Source organism: Syngnathus leptorhynchus, chromosome 2 (genome assembly GCF_054491065.1).
Source record: "Syngnathus leptorhynchus isolate UIUO chromosome 2, UIUO_Slep, whole genome shotgun sequence".
Classification (NCBI taxonomy): Eukaryota; Metazoa; Chordata; class Actinopteri; order Syngnathiformes; family Syngnathidae; genus Syngnathus; species Syngnathus leptorhynchus.
In genome coordinates this window covers 20,001,160-20,019,766 of record NC_141196.1, presented here as the reverse complement: position 1 = coordinate 20,019,766, position 18,607 = coordinate 20,001,160, and the positions used below count along the sequence as shown (strand labels likewise).

At 43.3% G+C, this 18,607-nt stretch overlaps 1 protein-coding gene across 2 annotated transcripts in view; it reads right to left on the bottom strand.

Moving 5' to 3' along the window:
* Positions 1–18,607, bottom strand: part of efnb1 (ephrin-B1) — a 61,762-nt gene that overhangs the window by 29,363 nt on the left and 13,792 nt on the right. For both annotated transcript variants that reach the window (XM_085901531.1, XM_085901539.1), the window contains exon 2: positions 8,024–8,301. In XM_085901531.1, coding sequence (XP_085757657.1) covers positions 8,024–8,301 — 278 coding nt within the window. The remainder of the gene's footprint in view (positions 1–8,023; positions 8,302–18,607) is intronic.

Genomic DNA, 18,607 nt, shown 5'->3' with positions numbered 1-18,607 from the left:
GTTTGCACGCACACGTTTGTCTCCTCCTGTTGCGGCGTTTGTGGGCCTGTGGTCAGGCTGGAATGGAACATGGACATTTTGCCACTGAGCTGAATTCAGAGAAACAGGCTCAGCCCTGGCCCGCACAACAGTATTTATATTCCCTATTTATCCGTCGGAGAACCACAGCAATCTCTATCACCGCCTTGTGATTCATGTTTGTTTGCTTTGCTCAGAGCAGATTCAATTTCATCACTGAGACTCTTTCCTCTTGCTTCCCTCCCCCCCCCCCAAAAAAAAAATTGGCTTTCTGCAGTAATGTTCACACCACCGCTTATTTGCGGCAACGGCGAGCAGGCAGCGGTTTTCCTCAGAAAAGAATAAGGCATTAAAACTAATAACGTCCATAATTATAAATCCATATTTCTCCGATGAGATTGAGAAAACAAGCTCAGGTTCCAGCTCCGCGAGGAGGACTTCTTGGCAGGAGCCGTGAGGGTGCAACAGAGCGGCTGTTGGAAAACAAAGTCGTTTCAGAACGCGCCTTGGAAAACAGAAACCGCAGATTTTTTTTTTTTGGAGGGGGGGGCATCTGACAGAGGGCTATGATTTCAGCTTAGCCATTGGCCCATGAAAAAAAGAATATGTGTTGTTGGCAAAGCACAGAGCAAAGAACCTCAGACATATGAACTGGAAGAGGAAACATCCATTTGCATGTGTTAAAAAGAGCATAAGCTGCCATTGTTTCATCATGCTTATATGTTCTTATTCAGGAACAAACCGCAATGTTTCACCATAAGGCCAATGATGCTCTTCTCTAACAATTACTCTTTGCAATCACTTCCCCAAACATGAATCTTTCCAGCAGTCTTAAAATGTCTCCTCTTCTTTTTGCCTCAAGCTATTTTGAGGTTTTAAATGCACCAAGATGGATTTGACATTGCAGATGGAAATAAATGAAACAAGGAAGCTTACTTTCAACTTTTGAGATGAGCAAACGGAGAAAAGGAACATTGTGTGAGAGGTTGGCAAATGAGGTGGAGAAGAAATACAAAACAAGAAATGAATGGGAGTGTTGTTGTCTGTGTGCTTTTGTGCTGTAAGGAGATCCAAGCTATCAGTTAGAGAGAGTGACTCAAACACAATCTTAGCAAGGCTCACAAACACATTTAGAGATCTTACAGGCTGAATAATGACGGTTGAGATGATGAGAGGAGGTGGGGGGGCGGGGGGAGAGACAGCGAGGCGTGGGGTAAAGTATTCTAATAAGGTAAGCGTGGAGCTCGGCTGAGTGTGTTAGGAGTCGTACGAAGGCGACTAATTGAGATGAATACATGAATATATCATCGAGGATGGAAGGCTTTAGTCGTAACCAATGACAACCATTCACTTGTCTGGCCACGTAAGCAGGCCTGCCTGTCTCTGCAACAAAGTCTTCATGGACGCCCCCCCATCCCCCCGACCCCCGTCATACCCCACTCCAAACAAACTCCTCTGTAATAAACGAAAGGCAATAATGCGGTGCCTGCTAACCCCCTCAGAATGAAATATCCAAAGGAGAAGTACCAGAGGCAGCCTGGATAGATTTGCAAAGCAAGCAGAAAGTCACATATTACGCTGCTGCTCCATAAACACTAAGACGGGGGGGGGGGGGTTAAATCTCCTTATTCCGGGCCGTGCTGCTCCACCGGGCCTAACCTCGCTGTTAGCGGGGTTTACTTTGAAAAGGAAATCTGTTAAGTATTACCGATTAGCAACTTAAAACGCTAATCGGTAACATCAATGACAGTTAGCCCGAGTCAATGAGCAACTTGGATTTTCTTCAGGTGATGTTTGCATTGAAGGCTAACTTAGCATTTACACTTCGAACACAAACTGGTGTCTATAAAAGTGCATTCAAACACTGTTATGGGAGGTGTAGTTTTTCATTTTTCATCAATTTACGATGCTTGTCAAAAATAAGAACATCTAATCACGCTGCTCGCTCTGTAAGTGATTTGAAATGTCTACAGTCTGATAAATGTGCAACAATCAAGTCTGTCCTTTGTTCTACATTGATAAAAAGCATACACGAGGCTCAAACATTCAGACAAAAAGAAAATCTGCAGCAGTCTCTTTCCTGTAATTCAAATCTTTGCGTGATTTTATCGAGGGAGGTTACCAGATGTTAAAAACCCATTTAATTGCAAGTTGGAAAATGTGTGAGTCATTTGCATCTCTATAATCTGACATTCAAAATGCCTTTGTCTTTTCAAGAGCGCAGCTGACAAATGCATGTCACTTGAATAGGGGGGGGCTGTGATTTGATTATGGTAATTTCCTGATAACTCCAAAAGATGACATCTAACATTCTTTTTAGAAACATTGTGCAGAATTTCAATCGGGGCCTGATGTAGTTTATATCAAACCGAATGCGAGTGAGCATGATCTGCACATACTATGTTTACTTCCAGGCAAATGTAGGGGAAAGGGGACGATCTGATGAAACCCTGACCAGGGATTTCATACTTGACCTTCAAATTTAGCCCAAAAGCAAGATGGTTTGTAAAATAACATTTATTTGTAGTGTTTACAGAAGCCAATAACGCGGCAAGGTTGGGAGCAGCAACTTTGAACGTGTAAGTTGTTAATCATAAATAAAACCCACGCTAAGAAAAAAATACCCTGTCAGGTGTGAGTATGACAGACATAATTTCACAGTGTCAAATAACAGCTGTCAAATGTGTCTAAAAATGGCTTGAGCAACCATGCGTGGGTTATAGGAAGAAGAAAAGGTAATTCTAAATATTTACGTGACAGGTTGTTTGCGGACACACATTAGCTCTCCCTTGCTGCTCGTAGTTGAGATAGTTTCCCGGGATTTAGCGTCAAACTCACTGAGTGACAGGAGCACAAACATCTCCGCAGTTTGCTGCAAGTCATTACGAGGGCGCGAGTCTTCCGAAGGTGAGAGAGCATGTGCCCCGCTGCGGCAGTTTTCCGCTCTGGAAGTCTGAGTCCACGACGGCACACTGAGATGGGGAGTGACAGGTGTCAGGAAGGATCAGGCTTACCCTGCCAGCTAGACAAGGAATCAAGGGAAAGGACTAGAGGGGTGTATGAGGACTGGCTGCTTCTGTTTATTGCCTTACGGCCTCAGCCTTAGAGAACACCAGTCATCGTCAGGACTCATGCGACTTTATTTCAGCAAGAGAACTCAATCAAAGAGTAAAAATGAACAAACTTACCCTGCATCAAGGCTCGAAATATACAGATAAATGTTGTGGGTTTTTAACTAAATAGGTTATTAACAAACTACAAAAATGTGACAATTGGTTTTCTTTTTAATCAACAGTTTTTATTTCTTAAATTTGCATTGTGTATAGCAACAAGCTATTTTTTTGTTGCCTATACAAGCAAACCTAAATGTCTTTTTTTCTACTTTTATTTTGACAACATGACAACAATTCAAAATGAAAACCCAGGACTCTATTATTATATTCTATTTTCTTATTTTATGTTCTCAACAGTCCTTTGTTACAGCTGAATATTACTAATAATTTATACTATATTGAAATTACATTTACATATATACATGAATATTTGTCACAGCTGAATATTTCTAATAATTTATACTATATTTATATATTGTACTTTCAACCTTGCGTACAGTCTACTGTAATTTATCTCCAGTTCCAGTTTTGCTTCACAAATAGATTTGCTCTCCAGAGGGCAAACATATATTAGTTTCCCTGCTATTTTGCTGTTCAAAGTTAGATGTTCTCCACTTAAACGCAGTTCCAGCCAAACGTCAGAGAAAAGTAAACTGGACCAGCCAAGCACTTAATTCCACGCTAGTCGTGTGAGTTTTAGGTCAGCTTAGAAATTCGCAAGGCTCCTCCTTTCATCAGAACGATGCTTGTCAGAAATGTATCTTGACTGTCACCACAAAGGCAATGATTAGTTACTCTACAACATGTTTATCTGCAGCAATAGCTGACCGGCCTAACCCCTTTCCCTGGCCTAATTTATTTCGTTTAAAAGCCTTGAGTCTGAAGTCACTCTTCTCTGCAATCTACAGCCTTTAAACTCAACACAGCTATTTTCCACACAAACATCTCATTCCAAATCCCGTGTTTAGACAACACAATGAAATGCAGCCAGTTTGTTTGGTTATTCGTGTGCGTTAATGTGTGTGTGCGTGTGTGTGTGTGTGTGTGTGTGTGTGTGTGTGTGTGTGTGTGTGTGTGTGTGTGTGTGTGTGTGTGTGTGTGTGTGTGTGTGTGTGTGTGTGTGTGTTCGTGCGTGTGTGTGAGTACTGATGGATGGCACAGGCTGCTGGAGCTGGTCTGGAGTTTGAGTTTAGATCAGAGCAGGGTTGTCATTACTGACCCCTGCTGTGTCTCTGTGACCCTTTACATGCACACACACACACATATGCACGCCTGTCAGAGCTTGCCTGGGATGCACGGAACCAAGTGGCGGACATCCCCTGCAGTGACACAAGGCCAACCGAGAGCCACATAAACAGGCACCATTTGTTGCTTACTTTACCCCACACCTTTTGTTGCTTGTTCAGCCTCAGTCATGAAGCATAAAGTGGAAGGGGCAGTGAAGTAGATCAAGGAAAAAACCCATAGGGTCAAAGTGCAGATGGACCTTTGAAATGAGCTCTCGCATTGCATCTCTCTCCAATGTTTGACAATAAATCAAGCCAGATAAGCTCACTCTGTTGATTTGCTTCCTATTGCCGAGTGGGTGGACTACATTCCCACTTGTGACATTTACAAGCCAAGCCTTTGTACGCAAACATACAGTGGACTCTGCAGCACAGAAAAGCCGCAAATATGTGCTCACCTCTCACTGACTGTCTCTTGGGGATTTAAATGCACACTGTACATGTGGCTGGCATGGTCATTATATTGTATGTACAGCATACATGATAGATGAAATGAGCCACGGTGAAATGCACAGGCCGCAGAATAAGAAATAAAGTCAGCTCGTCCTGTTGCAAAGGACAACAGCATTAACATACAACAAAGACAAATACAATATCTGATTGCTGCTGACAGTATATGAGGCTAATAATGATACACCATTACTTGGATGGAACCTGCGCGTCTGCCGAAACTCTGCAGGCAAGTACTCTTGAGTTACTCCCATCAATATACTCTTACACAGCAAAGACATTAGAGAGCTTCAATAAAGTTGTTATTGTCAAGTCAAGTCGACAAAAACAAATTGTTTCTTCAAATCCTCCTGCTGTCTGAAAGCTCTACTACCCTAGTGAGGTAAAATGTCCATTCTTCTATTTTTGAAGCTATTTATTTGTTAACAATCATTGTCATTGTTTAAGTATAATTATTGATATTAAATCAAAAAACACCACTCGGTGTCTCTCCTATTATAAGTAAAACTATTTGAGATTTGCTTAGCATAAAATTCGAGTGGAACATTCTACTACAGACCACTTCCAAGTTTTGTTACGTCCTATTCCATTTTGAAATGTTTTATAGCATTCACTTTGTTTTAGTACGACCGATCAAGTTTCTCTTTCACCCCGTGACTGCTTTGTCAAAGTTTTTGACGGTTAAAAATCTAGCGAGGCATCAACGGGGATTACAGCCCGTCAACATTTCCCATCCTGTCCCCCAACATTGTCTCAAACCCAGCCCTTCTTGTTCACCATGCTTGAAAGGTAGCCGCTGGGATCATAAAGTAAATGTAGCATTAAAACAGCAACAAACGGTAGGAGCAGAGACATTAATACCAAAAGGGTTCCCTAAAGTCATTTGGGTATTCTAAAAATAAAATGAAAGCATTTTTTTTCTCCGGCCCACATAATATGTACCTGGCCACTGTGGCCCTTTAAAAGCATCACCATGCCTCATTTAAACTCTGCCTTTGAGTTTACAAATATCAATGAAACTTCCTCAGAAAAAAAGGGAAAGAAATGTGGTATTTACTAAAATAGTGTGGATGAATTTTTTTTTCAGAGGGTGCGAACATACTTTAAGAGACAAGCAGTGTAGAAACCTCGCACTCTTTTATGCACCAGATTATTCTGTAAATTAGTTTTACTGGACGTTAAAACATGAAGCCATTTGTCGATGTCAGAGAACATCAAAATCAAAATGCATACAATCAAATCAAAATGCATGCATACAATACAATCAAAATGTTCAATTGTGTTTATTTACAAGACTGTGAAAGGTAAGTCGGTCATAGATGAAGATTCCCACGTCTAATTTTCTACGAAACTGCAAATATGAGGGCTGCGCTATGGACAAAAATGTATATTCCAATAACAAGAAATATTCCGACATAACATTTTTTTTCTTAAAGTTACATGAAATTTATGGCATTTTGGGAGGAATCATTTCTCTGTTTATTTTATCTAGACCATAAAATAAAATTAAAATAAAAAATTAAGAAACACAAATATCTAGTGGCCAAATAAATACCATTGAAAATATTTGGTAATTCAACCACTTTCCAAGGAATGCAGTAAAGTGCAAAAAATGAAAATAAATACAGCCAGGGCATTAAGTAACATCCACCCATGCCTAGCATGTATTCACTAATAAATGAAGTGTTTCAGAGATTGCGTTTTAGGAACACAATATTCTCACCTTGTTCTGAAGTCCGAGATGAACATCAAAATGTAAAAGGAGTATGTGGATAAGCGCAGAGGAAAAATATAGTTTCCCGGAAAAATAATGTTGACAAGCGGATAGATGCCGCGTTGGTTCTATAAATGATGTGAATGAGAAAAGAAATCCCGATCGGCGTAGGATAATACTTAACGGCGGAAAAGAAATAATAGCATTCCATTCCCTCAGTAGCGACAGAGATGAACTACAGATGGAAATTATCTGGTATCGCTTCATGTGTTTCAATAACATTAAAATGTTATATGTTATATTATTATTATTCATATATACATATTACACAAAAAATAGCATTGCATAAACAATATGCTGTTATATGGTACAATATCTGTTATGATAAATCGTGTTATATGACACAACTACTAAAGTTGTGTCATATAACATATAAAGTGTTCCAAAAATATTTTTAAATTTATTTGACTATTTTCTAACATACACTATTTAAGGACCATCAGCACAATCTAAAAAAAGAAAAAAGCTGTATAATAGTTCTGTTTGTAGCGTGTCAAGATAATGCTCAGTTTTGACAGGCAGAGTGAGAGGTATTCATATGTGATGAGACTATAAATCAAATCATGCTATCCTGTCTATTTTCTTCTATCAGCGTGATACAATGATATTATATTTTACCAAGCAACAATTCTCTCAATCTATATTTTAGGTCTGGTATTAATTTGAATTTCATTGATTTTAAAAAGACTGATAAGAATTCCTCACGAGGACGTTGCTGTGTATTTGTGTTGCGCTCAACACACATAATAAGATCACACACTTTGCAGACATGCAAAAAGTTCTGCCCTTACTGTAAGATGCAGGAGTGTATACAATAGCTTGCTCAAAGGCACCTCAACAATGGCCTTATTTATGAGAAGTCATTAAAGACTTCTTGAACCTTAAATGCTGAGTTTCATGACGTTTATCGTAAAACATTGTGTAGGATTTCATTGCTTTTCTTACGGGTGGGTTATAATGTAAACAGTAATAAAATGCTGGCGCTGGCTGTGGTGGAATGCATGTTTTCTTTGTGCTTTAAAAGCAGTGCGATATTTCTACCTTCAAACCCACAAGTACCTCAGCATATTTGAAGTACTAAAAGCATGATGAATGGGATTTTTTTTTTGGAACTAATCTCGAAATTCCCATCATATAGAAAACATCAAATTAACTGAGAATCCACTTCCACTTTGACCTTAAACAATTACCAAGTACAAGACTTTGGGCTGTTGCCACGGTGATGCCGCAGTCGCCATTAAAGGACAGTTAAACTAAGGAGCCCCTCGTCACACATGTCAACACTCAACAGAGTGTGTAGCAGAGTGTATTACTTGTTCCGTCAAGCTTCTCTGCTTAAGTGAATGTTAAACCACGACAGCAATACATGGTAGAAAACTTACACGTGATGTAGTAGTTGACGTTCTTCTTGAATTCCAGGCCCATGTAGTTGGGGCTGAACTCCTGGAATTTGATGGTAAACTTGATGTCCTTCTCTGGCTTATTGCAGCTGACCAAGACATTAGGATCAAGGACCGTGCTGCAGCTCTCCGCCTGCTCTCTCTTGACCAAGTACAGCTTGTAGTATTCATATTCTCGGCCTTGGTCCGCTTTGGGACAGATGATATCCAGCTTGTCCCCGATGTCTGGGTAGATAATCAGGCCTTTGCCAGCAACGAATCTATGAGGCAAAAAAAAAGGACACACTGTAAGTAAGAGATCATAAAGGAAGTCTGGAGAAGCAGCCACATAATTTCAAAACAGTTTATATAGTCCTAATACCTCGGGCTTTAATGTTTTTAAAGTCTTCGAGCATTGGCTTTTAGGCAGAGCCGTTAATTTGGGCTCGCAAACACATGACAAGTTACAGCTTGACCGTGTTCCGGCACACAATTCCTCAGAGGTTCCTTCTCATACACAAGTTGGAAATAAAGCACACAGAAGAAAGGAAGGAAACAAGCCGGCTACACACACAAAATGGCAGCCATGAAAAGGATTAGAGGGAGAGTGGTACGGAATATACTGTAAACAAATTTGACATATTAGCCCGGTTTGAACATGATATCTATTTGACAACAGTGGTCCGAGTATGAGGTAGCAAACAGAATGCGGGGTCAGGCTTCCTGGTTCATCTTCCCACTGACTGATCATCTGCTAGGGGATTAAGATAATCCATTTGGCCTTACTGTAGCGCTCCACCTCGCTCGCTTCTGCCAACTCAATCAGATCAGCTTCTATTCTCTTTTATTCACAAAAGCTTGTGAGCAGGAGATGAGTATGTGCGTGAGTGTATGTGACAACCGGGGGCAGGGCTACACCGAGGAATTGTAGTGTGTTTGGGCAGTCGTGTGTATGTGTTTATACAGGTCAGCATGTGAGCGGGTGTGTGTGTACAAAGGTGTGTGTGTGTGTGTGTGTGTGTGTGTGTGTATGCTTGCCCGTGTGTTTGCTTGTGTGTGTGTGATTTTTTTTCAGCAAAACGGGCTGAGGTTGCGGTCTGATGGGAAGGGGTGGGGGGTGGGGGGGTCAGACTGGGCTGAATCATTGTTCTGGACTTGTTTGAGGCTTAAAATGTCAACATGGTTCAGATCTGCTGTCCCAGTTAGCCAAGCATTAACCCAGACAGCCGGACTGACCACGGGTGTGTGTGCGTGTGTGTATCTGTGTGTTATGGTCGCAGACAGTGAGCACAGCAGCGAGCCTATCAGTGAGATCTGCCCATGCCGGCGGATTTAGCAGGATTTAACTGTGTGCAATGCATTTGCTGTTATTTCTGATCCCTCACATTTTAACAAGACATCAGGGGCCGGGGCACTGTCTCTAATCTCCCACCTTATCTGCATCCCGTATTTCATCATGGCCCACTAAATAACTGACACTTCAGATGGGCTGGGTAGAGTACTTTGAATATGAGTAAGACAGAAGAGCTTGTGAGTGCTATATGATGGGGATATGGCAGAAGGTCAGCCATGGCACAAAGCAATCATTTCAAAAAGTCTCATTTCCGTTGAATAACTCCCGCATGAAAATGAACATGATCGGATTAAGGCCTTTCACCATTCATGGGCATCCTTCTGAGAGAGATATTACTGAATAAATGCCTTCAATCACGTGAAAGGAAGAATGTGAAATGGAATTGACCAAATCGACCCTCGCAGGTGCTTCTAACGTTGCATTTTTGTTCTTTTTTGGTCATGATATGAGGGCAAATTGTTTTTTAAAAAAAAGGGTGCATCGCCATTGTTCATGGCTCGCGAGGGTGAGCTGAGGGGGCCTACAAGAGTGTGAATGCAGAGAATCCTTTGGCCAATGTCTTTTCACAATTTTCTGCATTTCGGCAGCAACAGCCAGCCTTTATGTGTGTGTATACGCACACACCATACCCAGGTTCACGTATGTGAGTCTATGAAGACCTGGACACAATCAGTCCCTAATTGGATCTACAAGATGCATCAGTGAGGCATAAACATGTTTCCATGGCAACATTGGGCTTTGTTGCTGACCATCCCATCTACTCCTCAGTCCCCACCTTCCCTCTAGTCCTACCGCTCTCTCTCTCTCCTTTATTTCTCTCCACAATCCCATCCTCTCTTGCTTTATCCTTTCACCCATTCACCTTCTCCACATTTCTCTGGCTGTGTCCCCTCCACTTGTCCTTTCTGTACAGACAAAACATATAGCAGACAAACAAGTGTGAAACCGGAGGGGAGAAAAGAAAGACTATCATAGTTGGACCTCTCACTCAACAAGTAGGTCCTTTCTAGTCCTTTGAGCAGATATTGCTTTTGTCAGTGTTCAAAAGGCCACCAATCCCAGCTCTCCATTGTCAGTTTAACATACCACTTGTTTCAGTATCAAAGACAGCAACAACCATTAAGATGAATAATTAAGATTTCCCAAATCCCAACGACTTAATATCCCGCAAGGATTTAATCACAAGCTGGCCCCTGTCATTGATTCGATTTTCCGAGCATGTCTTGTAGTCGTCGGCGGTTAGATTGCTATCCCGCTTCTGTTTCCCGGTCTTTGTCAACTGTCTGCTGTAATGAGGCTCTGGCTGCGGCGGAGGTCTGGAAGCACCATCGCAGATGGGATAGAAGCAACATAAAAGAAATAGGGCAGCAATTAGCGTTTAGCCCAGTTTAAAAGCCCTCCACTTGGCAAGCTCCATGCCAACTCGCATCCAGGATGTGAAACTAAACTGGTGGGGCTGCGACTTTGTCTCCCGTTTGTCTCTCGGCTGGCTTAATCAGCAGCAATCCATTGCTACAAACAGCCACGCAATGGAGAGGAGGGGATGTGGGACTGAAGATTATTGTACTTTAGAGGGGGGTCAAAAGGGAGAGCGCTTTGAAAAGGGAGGTTGAATTGCATCTTTCATTCATGATGTCGAGAGACTTTGTAAGAGATGTTGATGAAAGGACTTTTGGTGCAGAGAAGAACAGGCGTGTAGATAAACTCAGGTTCATGGGGGGGCAAATCCCTCAATGTGAGACAGGCCTTATCCCCTAATGTCAAATTAGGTGGATCTTCCCACACCAAACAAAATAGAAAGAATTATTTTCATAACAACCCAAAGAGGTTGGTTTTGTTTCATCTGGATGGCTTCAATGTGAGCTCAATCCTATAAAGAGCTTATAAAAACACCACAGAACAGAGAACAGAAAACAACCAAGCGGAGGAAAAGAGCCGACCCCTGCCTCCAAACGCCCCCAAAAAACACATCGGGTTTTTTTTTTTTTACATTCCACTGGTGAATATGAGCACATGATCTCACATATGCTTCAGCCTCCCACTTTCCCATACACACACATGGATGTAAGAGTGTACAAAAGCACTGTGGGGTGCATCCTGGACCTTCCCAGCCACCCCTATTCATTCGCCCTGCCCTCGCCGACTTTTATATAAAACACCGCCTACACCGAGGCCCACTCAGAACCCCTCACAGAGCCTCAAAGCGGCCCTCATCGCCCCCCCCCCCCCTGCCTCCGTCCAGTCAACTCAGGCCGGTGCCCCGAGTGCCACGCTGGCAGGCAGCCTTTACTACTTGAATGGATGGACCCGAAAACACAGGAACTGGAGGAGGAAGAACCAGAGACACTCCATATCGACAAAACAACATCTAATTGATTTGTTCCTCCTGAGCAGCAGCAGGAATATGTCATACATATAGATAGAAATCAATTCTCCAAAACACATCCAGAGGATTATCAGATGCAGGTACAGCAAAGAAAAAAAAAGCCTCTCACGCTCTCCAACATGGCTTCGGGATTGCCGAATGACCTTTGAAATGAACACAAGAGTGTGAAAACCAACCCGCATACACAAATGCAGTCCATATCACAAAATACTTCATTCTCCTCCCTATCAGTGTGCTAATTATCACACCAGGAAAGGTTCTGCTAGCCAATTACCATTTTTTTTCACATTATACACACAATCAGTGTGGCTTCTGACTTTCGCCCTGCACATTATCACTAAAGACCCCCTCACATAGGGTGACCGTGTCATTTCAATCGATAGTCCATAGATTCCGAGGACGGACTTCCTTAATGGCAGGTTATGAAATGTTACCGTCATCCGGTCTATAGGCCTACATAGACCAATTCGATGTCGGGAAGCGTGCGAGCGTCGGATTGCGCCGTCTGATTAATGTATCGAGCAACGTGGTGACATTCCGATATCGGGAAGCGATTGTGGGGCGTTTCAGCTGTGTATTGCAGTATAGAAGTTGAGTCATAAGTACAAAATGAAAGCCAGATTAAATGACGATTAAATGACGCTGTAACGGCTAAGGCCTTCTTTTTCATCATGAGGTACACAGGGTTCAGCCTGTCCTTCAAAATCAATGTGAAATAATGATCTGTCAGACTGTTATGAGCTCTACCAGAGATAGAGTAATGCTCACACAATAGAAAGATTCAAGCAGAGGCGTGTGAACCGTCTCACTTCATGTGTGGTTACGATCCATCGAGAATTGTTGACTGGTGTGATCATTTCATATTACGGAAAAAGATATGCATGGTAAAGCTGTCACTGTCGGGTTGCTTGAGTGGATCCTTCAAAGTCCTGAGAGCTGCCAGTCTCAAAGGTGTGTCTCTCTCTAGCACTTACCGTCTTAAGAAAGCATGCTGCTCATCAAGCTTGTGAGCACAAAGAGCTAATATACATAGTTGGATTGTGACAGACTGGCATAAAGGCAGATGATCCCATCCACTACAAACACACACACACATTCACATGTATGCACACGAGGCCTGCAGTGTACACACACAGATTTCCTCACATGAAACACAAGTCACCTCCACGGGACTGCACGGAGGCGGCATAGACAAGCATCCTCAAATTAAAAAAAAAAAAACCCATCTGGCTCAGGAGTTGTTTAGCATAGCAAGAACGACTGGATCCTTATTCTAGACCCCACTCAGCAGCGGAATTGGATCACCTATAAGCTATACAAAAGTGCATTATGGGTAGGATGTGACCACAGAGATTGAAAAGCAAAAATGAATTGAAGAAGAAGAAGCCCAATTACCCTGCAGAGGGATTCTTTTGTACGTGTGAACGCAGACACCCTCCTTCTTTCTCTCACTTATACACACACACACACTCTTGAGTTAGTCAACAGGCTGGCACACAGAGAAAAACCACATTCCGTGTGAATCATAAGAATCGCTTTAACGTGCACACACACACACATACACACAGAGACACTTCTCATGTTCACCAAAGAAGCTCAGTACATTGCTCGCTCTCGATCACTGTCACACGAGGGGGCTAACACGGTGCCGTAATGAGCTAACAAGATGACACCCAGATGGCCTTGCCACGAGGAGGAAACAAGTGGACCGGCTTGTACACCAACAGGCTGAAGAGGACTGCAGAGCGAGACGAGTGTCAGGAGTCATTACGGAGTCCAAGGAGCATAATCTGTTTCTTCTCATGGCCTCTGCGGTTTTCCTCGCAGCCGGGCCCATCCCTCTCTAAGAGCAGGCCAGTTAAACACGGGCCGTGTGCGGTCATGATTGAACGTCATCGTCAGGAACGGTGACAGCGAGAAGAGGCCCAGACGCTCGCTCGCTGTGTCTCCACTTAGCATTCATCGGCCCTATGAGCAGAGGGGACCTCTGACCTCCAATACTTCCAAGAAACAATTGTGCAGTCACGAGGATAAAACGTTGGAGCCCATTTTTTACCTGTCTTCATTACGAAAAAAAGTGAAGATTCTAGGCTTAGAAAACGCCAAAGTACATTGGAAAGAAAAACTTGAACCTTGTCATGTATTATGTAACCGCACATTTTCAAACATGCTGTTACCAATTTCTGAACATAAATAAATGGGCCATCAGATTTTGTCTTTCTTGGGGGCCAGATGTTTATTTGGGCTTGTCCTATTTAGTTTATGATGAATGTCTGCATTATGCAGTATTGCATTCTAAAAAATGAATAACATTGGAAGGGTTTGATTTATATTTCTTTGGCCAAAGTATAATATATAAATTTGAAGCCATTACAGAGTGGCGGCACGGTGGATGAGTGGGTGTCTCACTTTTGTGGGGGCTTTCTATGGGTAACATTCATGATGACTAAAAGATTGTCCTTTAGACTGAATGTTAAAGTGGATGATTTTTTTTGATACTGTCAGTGGATTGTCTCTATTTATTTTGTAGCTTTACACTTTTTGCGTCTGAGTCAGGAACATCTAGTGTATCTCCTCAAGTTTAGCCTCATTCCTCTGTGACACAAATAAGGCTTGGTCATCACACATTTTCTGTCTCACGCACACATACAAGCAGCCAGCTGCCTTCCATCCCCGAGGAGCAGCCACAGATGGGCTCTGCTTGCTCCATAAAGATCTCTCCACAGGCCCAGTCTACAGTGGCTGCCAAAACCCGCCTGGCGAGAACTCACTGAATGTGTGACTGTGTTTGGAGATATATGTGTGCCTGAACATGTCTGAGCAGCTCTGTGTTAGCCTGCCCGACACACGTGTCGGATGTGGGAGAGAGAGAGAGAGAGAGAGAGAGAGAGAGAGAGAGAGAGAGAGAGAGAGAGAGAGAGAGAGAGAGAGAGAGAGAGAGAGAGACCGAGAGAGAGAGAGAGAGAGAGACCGAGAGACACAGAGACCGAGAGACACAGAGACCGAGAGACCGAGAGAGACAAAGACAGAGAGACAGAGCGAGGGACAGACAGAGAGACAGAGAGAGAGACAGAGAGAGAGACAGAGAGAGAGAAAAAAAGAGAGAAAGAAAGAGAGAGAGAGACCGAGAGACAGAGACAGAGACAGAGAAAGAGCGAGAGAGAGAGAGAGACCGAGAGACTGAGACCGAGAGAGAGAGAGAGAGAGAGACAGAGAGAGAGAGACAGAGACAGAGAGACCGAGACAGAGAGACCGAGAGAGACAGAGAGAGACAGAGAGACAGAGACAGAGAGAGACAGAGAGACAGAGAGACAGAGAGACAGAGAGACAGAGAGACAGAGAGACAGAGAGACAGAGACAGAGAGACAGAGAGACAGAGAGACAGAGAGAGAGAGAGAGAGACCGAGAGAGAGAGAGAGAGAGAGAGAGAGAGAGAGAGAGAGAGAGAGAGAGAGAGAGAGATTTTGGAGAAGGTTTTCTTGACAGTCACACTAAGACGGACCCCCGAGGGCCAAGAGCCGCAGAGCCCAAGTCAAGAGCTGGACGTGCATGTGAGGTAATCAGCGCTGAGCAGAGGACGAGGGAAGCGAGCAGGAAGACCTCCCAGACGAACAATAGCGTCTCACTCTCCAAAAAGATTGAATTTCACTCGCACTTGAGGGAAGAAACTGGGGGGGAAGAATCATAACCATTATCAAAGCCAAGCAGACAGCATAGACTGTTAACCAGCAGCCATTTTCTTCTCCGTATCGCCATTATAAGCAAAGCATCTCTCAGCAACCAGCCATTTAATGATGCAACCTAATCAGCACATCACTGTACTAATAAAAGCACACACGCTCATGTACAGACACACACAGCTTTGCCCTGGCAACTTTAATTGTTTTTGGCTTCAATAGAGCCAGTCACGGTTAAATTCAATTTTTGACAATTGCCCTGCTATCTCAGCATGGCTCATTTAAACACATGGGATCACGCTTTTAGACTGAATAATGAGGCACAGTTCGGGGCGATTGGGAGAAAAGCTGCATTTTGAAGTTAATGTTCCAGAATTCTGCTTGGAATGTGTCAGTTCTCGATACTGTACACCTTGCACAGGATGTGTGTACAGGGGAGGTGGGTAGTAATGCTATCCATTTCACTCAAGTAACTTTTGGGAAAAAATGTCCTTCCCAGCGTAGTTTTGAAACAACATACTTGTTACTATTACTTGAATATGTATGTCGAAACAGTACTTTTCCTTTTTTTTATATATAAATTGGTGGAGGGGATGACTTACGTTCATGGTACTATGGGATATCATACTGTCAATATGTTAATGTGTATAACAATGAGTGTGGAATACGAAAGAAAAAAAATAAGTTTAATAACAAAAGGAAGACAAAGTGCACAGACTGAAATAGGTTTTTATTGTATTGAAGATAGAAGTAAAATATCAGAGAGCAAAGTTCAAAATACTTTCATTGTTCTTCTGTCAATGTGAGGGACAGCAGCAATGGGGAGGAATATACCATATTTATCTTGTGTGCCTTTCTCTTCAGACAAGCACTATTTTAATGTATTCCGGCTATTGTATTGCAGTAGGAGATGGATAGCTGGATGAGTCTGCTCGCTGATATGTAACTTCTCCACATGGGCTAGTCGCTCATGTATTTCCCCTGCCTGTAATCTTGAGCGCCACCAATAATTCAGGCGAATGACAAACAGTGATGTTTTGTGGCATTTGAATCGTTGCTCTTGGGTGGGTTTGTTTTCCCGTCAGCATTGTTCTTAAAAGTGCCTCCGTGGGAAACTGAGAAAAGTCAAACAGCTGATGAGATGTCACCTCATGAACTCTCTCCTCGCTTTCACACACTTGCAAGCCCGCCACGTCTGCGATCCGACACAATTTTCCCTCTCGTTCGTTTTTCTCCTTGCACACACACACACACCGAGAACATTCTAAGACTCGCTCTCTTGGCTGCTTGACAAGCTCAAAGGCACAAAACAGGCCACAAGCTACAAAAGCTACAGTCAGCGTTATGTTTCATGGCTGCTGACTCTTGATCATATCACGTCGAGCACAAATGTCGAACGATGGCCTCGCAAGTCACTGCAAATGTGACTGATTTCTTTCCTTTAACTTTCACTTTGCCTTCAGCAGAACAAGTGCAATGAAAGATATTTTGAACAGTCACTTCCTTGTAGTCAAGTTTGCTCAATATGCATGCCCGTACCTGAGCCTCTCCGTTCCTGTCGGGACTGGTCATGCAGAGAGCATGTATGTCCTGAGGACTTACCGGGGTCATGCACGTACCCTCACACACATCCCTGCGCAAGCAATGACTTAACAATATGAACCCGCTTGTTCTTTCCAAGTCCAACAGTGGCAAGACGAGAGAAGATGGGCCTCTGAAAGTGCAACTGACAGAGGCAATTAGAGGAGCCGGAGCCCGTACAGCGGCTTCCTGACTCACATAACACCACTGGATGGCTTTCAGATGGATTTGGTGGAATCTTGTACAAACACTGAGTCAATAATGAGGTAATGGCCGGTCGTTGAGGAAGAACCATTCACAAGTGATTTGCTTGGGGCACCCGCCGCCTGTCACCCGGCATAATGAAGGCACCGTGCCAATAGGATCCATTTCCAGGCCCGCATGCAGGTGTCCTGAGCCCTTAATGCTGTCTGGATGTGAACTCACTCACTCTATTTTCCTTCTTGCAAGCTTGCCTATGTGGGGTGGAAGAGAAATTCCACTGATGAAAAGTTGATAATTATGCCTCTAATGATTCAGAAAGCGATGAAATCAATGACAAATTTGTGTTCTGAGCAAACGTACAAGACATTACATTTCTTGAGCACTTTGCTCGGGATATTTATGTCTGTTGCCGGCGCTTTCATTATCATAAAACGTGTTTAATATTTCCGAGCCGTGCGAGAGGGCGGCCAGGTCACGAGTGATTGAGCACGCAAGATTTAGTAGCTCTTTCCGCACGTCTCCTTGTCTTTCTCCAGCTGTGTCCGAGTACTTCAGAGCCGTCACGCGCAGCCCAGTTGATGGAGCAGCGAGGAGAGGAGGGGAGGGGAAGGGAGGGGAGAGGAGGAAGCAGTGAGGACACGGTGCCAACCAGAGAGGCCCACCGTGCCTCGGTCCCATCTCTCCAGCTGAGGGCTTTGATTCGCCTGATTGTCTCCAATATTGAGACACACAATAAACACAACACTTGGCGGACATTTGCAATTCTAATCAGTCCCTCTCAACCGGCCTGGACAACCCAGCTTCAGCCCTCTGGGATATCACTCATGTGACTGCAAAATAATGACACAATCATCGCCATGGCTACGCTCCTTTCGCATCCCACGAGTAGCCACACAGAGAGGATATTAATACGCAGGAGTTCTCTGAGGACTAAATGAATCGGCTAAGAGATTAGCTAGCCTCGCAGGTTAATGAATGTGCCGTGCGGGCAAGTTCTCTTGGCTAGCATTTCGGGGGGGGGGAGTTCACACACTGCCTCCCCCTTGCCACAAATTCACTCGCAGGTCCTCACCTGCCTGCGCAAGGCACGCTGCAACTTGATTTCAATAAACCATTTCCTGTCAACATCAGATTCCAACTAAGTGTTTAGATTGTGGGGAAGAAAGCCGTCAAGTCGTGACACTGCTATCTGATTTGAATGCGACGATGCAAGCTGCGATATGATCGTCATCTGGCGCAAGAGCCTGACTTGATCTTTGTGAAATTGTTTTGTTTTTTTTCAGATTTGAAATCAATGCGTGCCGTTTTATCTTTTGCGAAACGGCCCTTAAAAGTCATAAAAGTCCATCTGCGGGCTTTTTACACCAATGTTTTCATCTACTTGA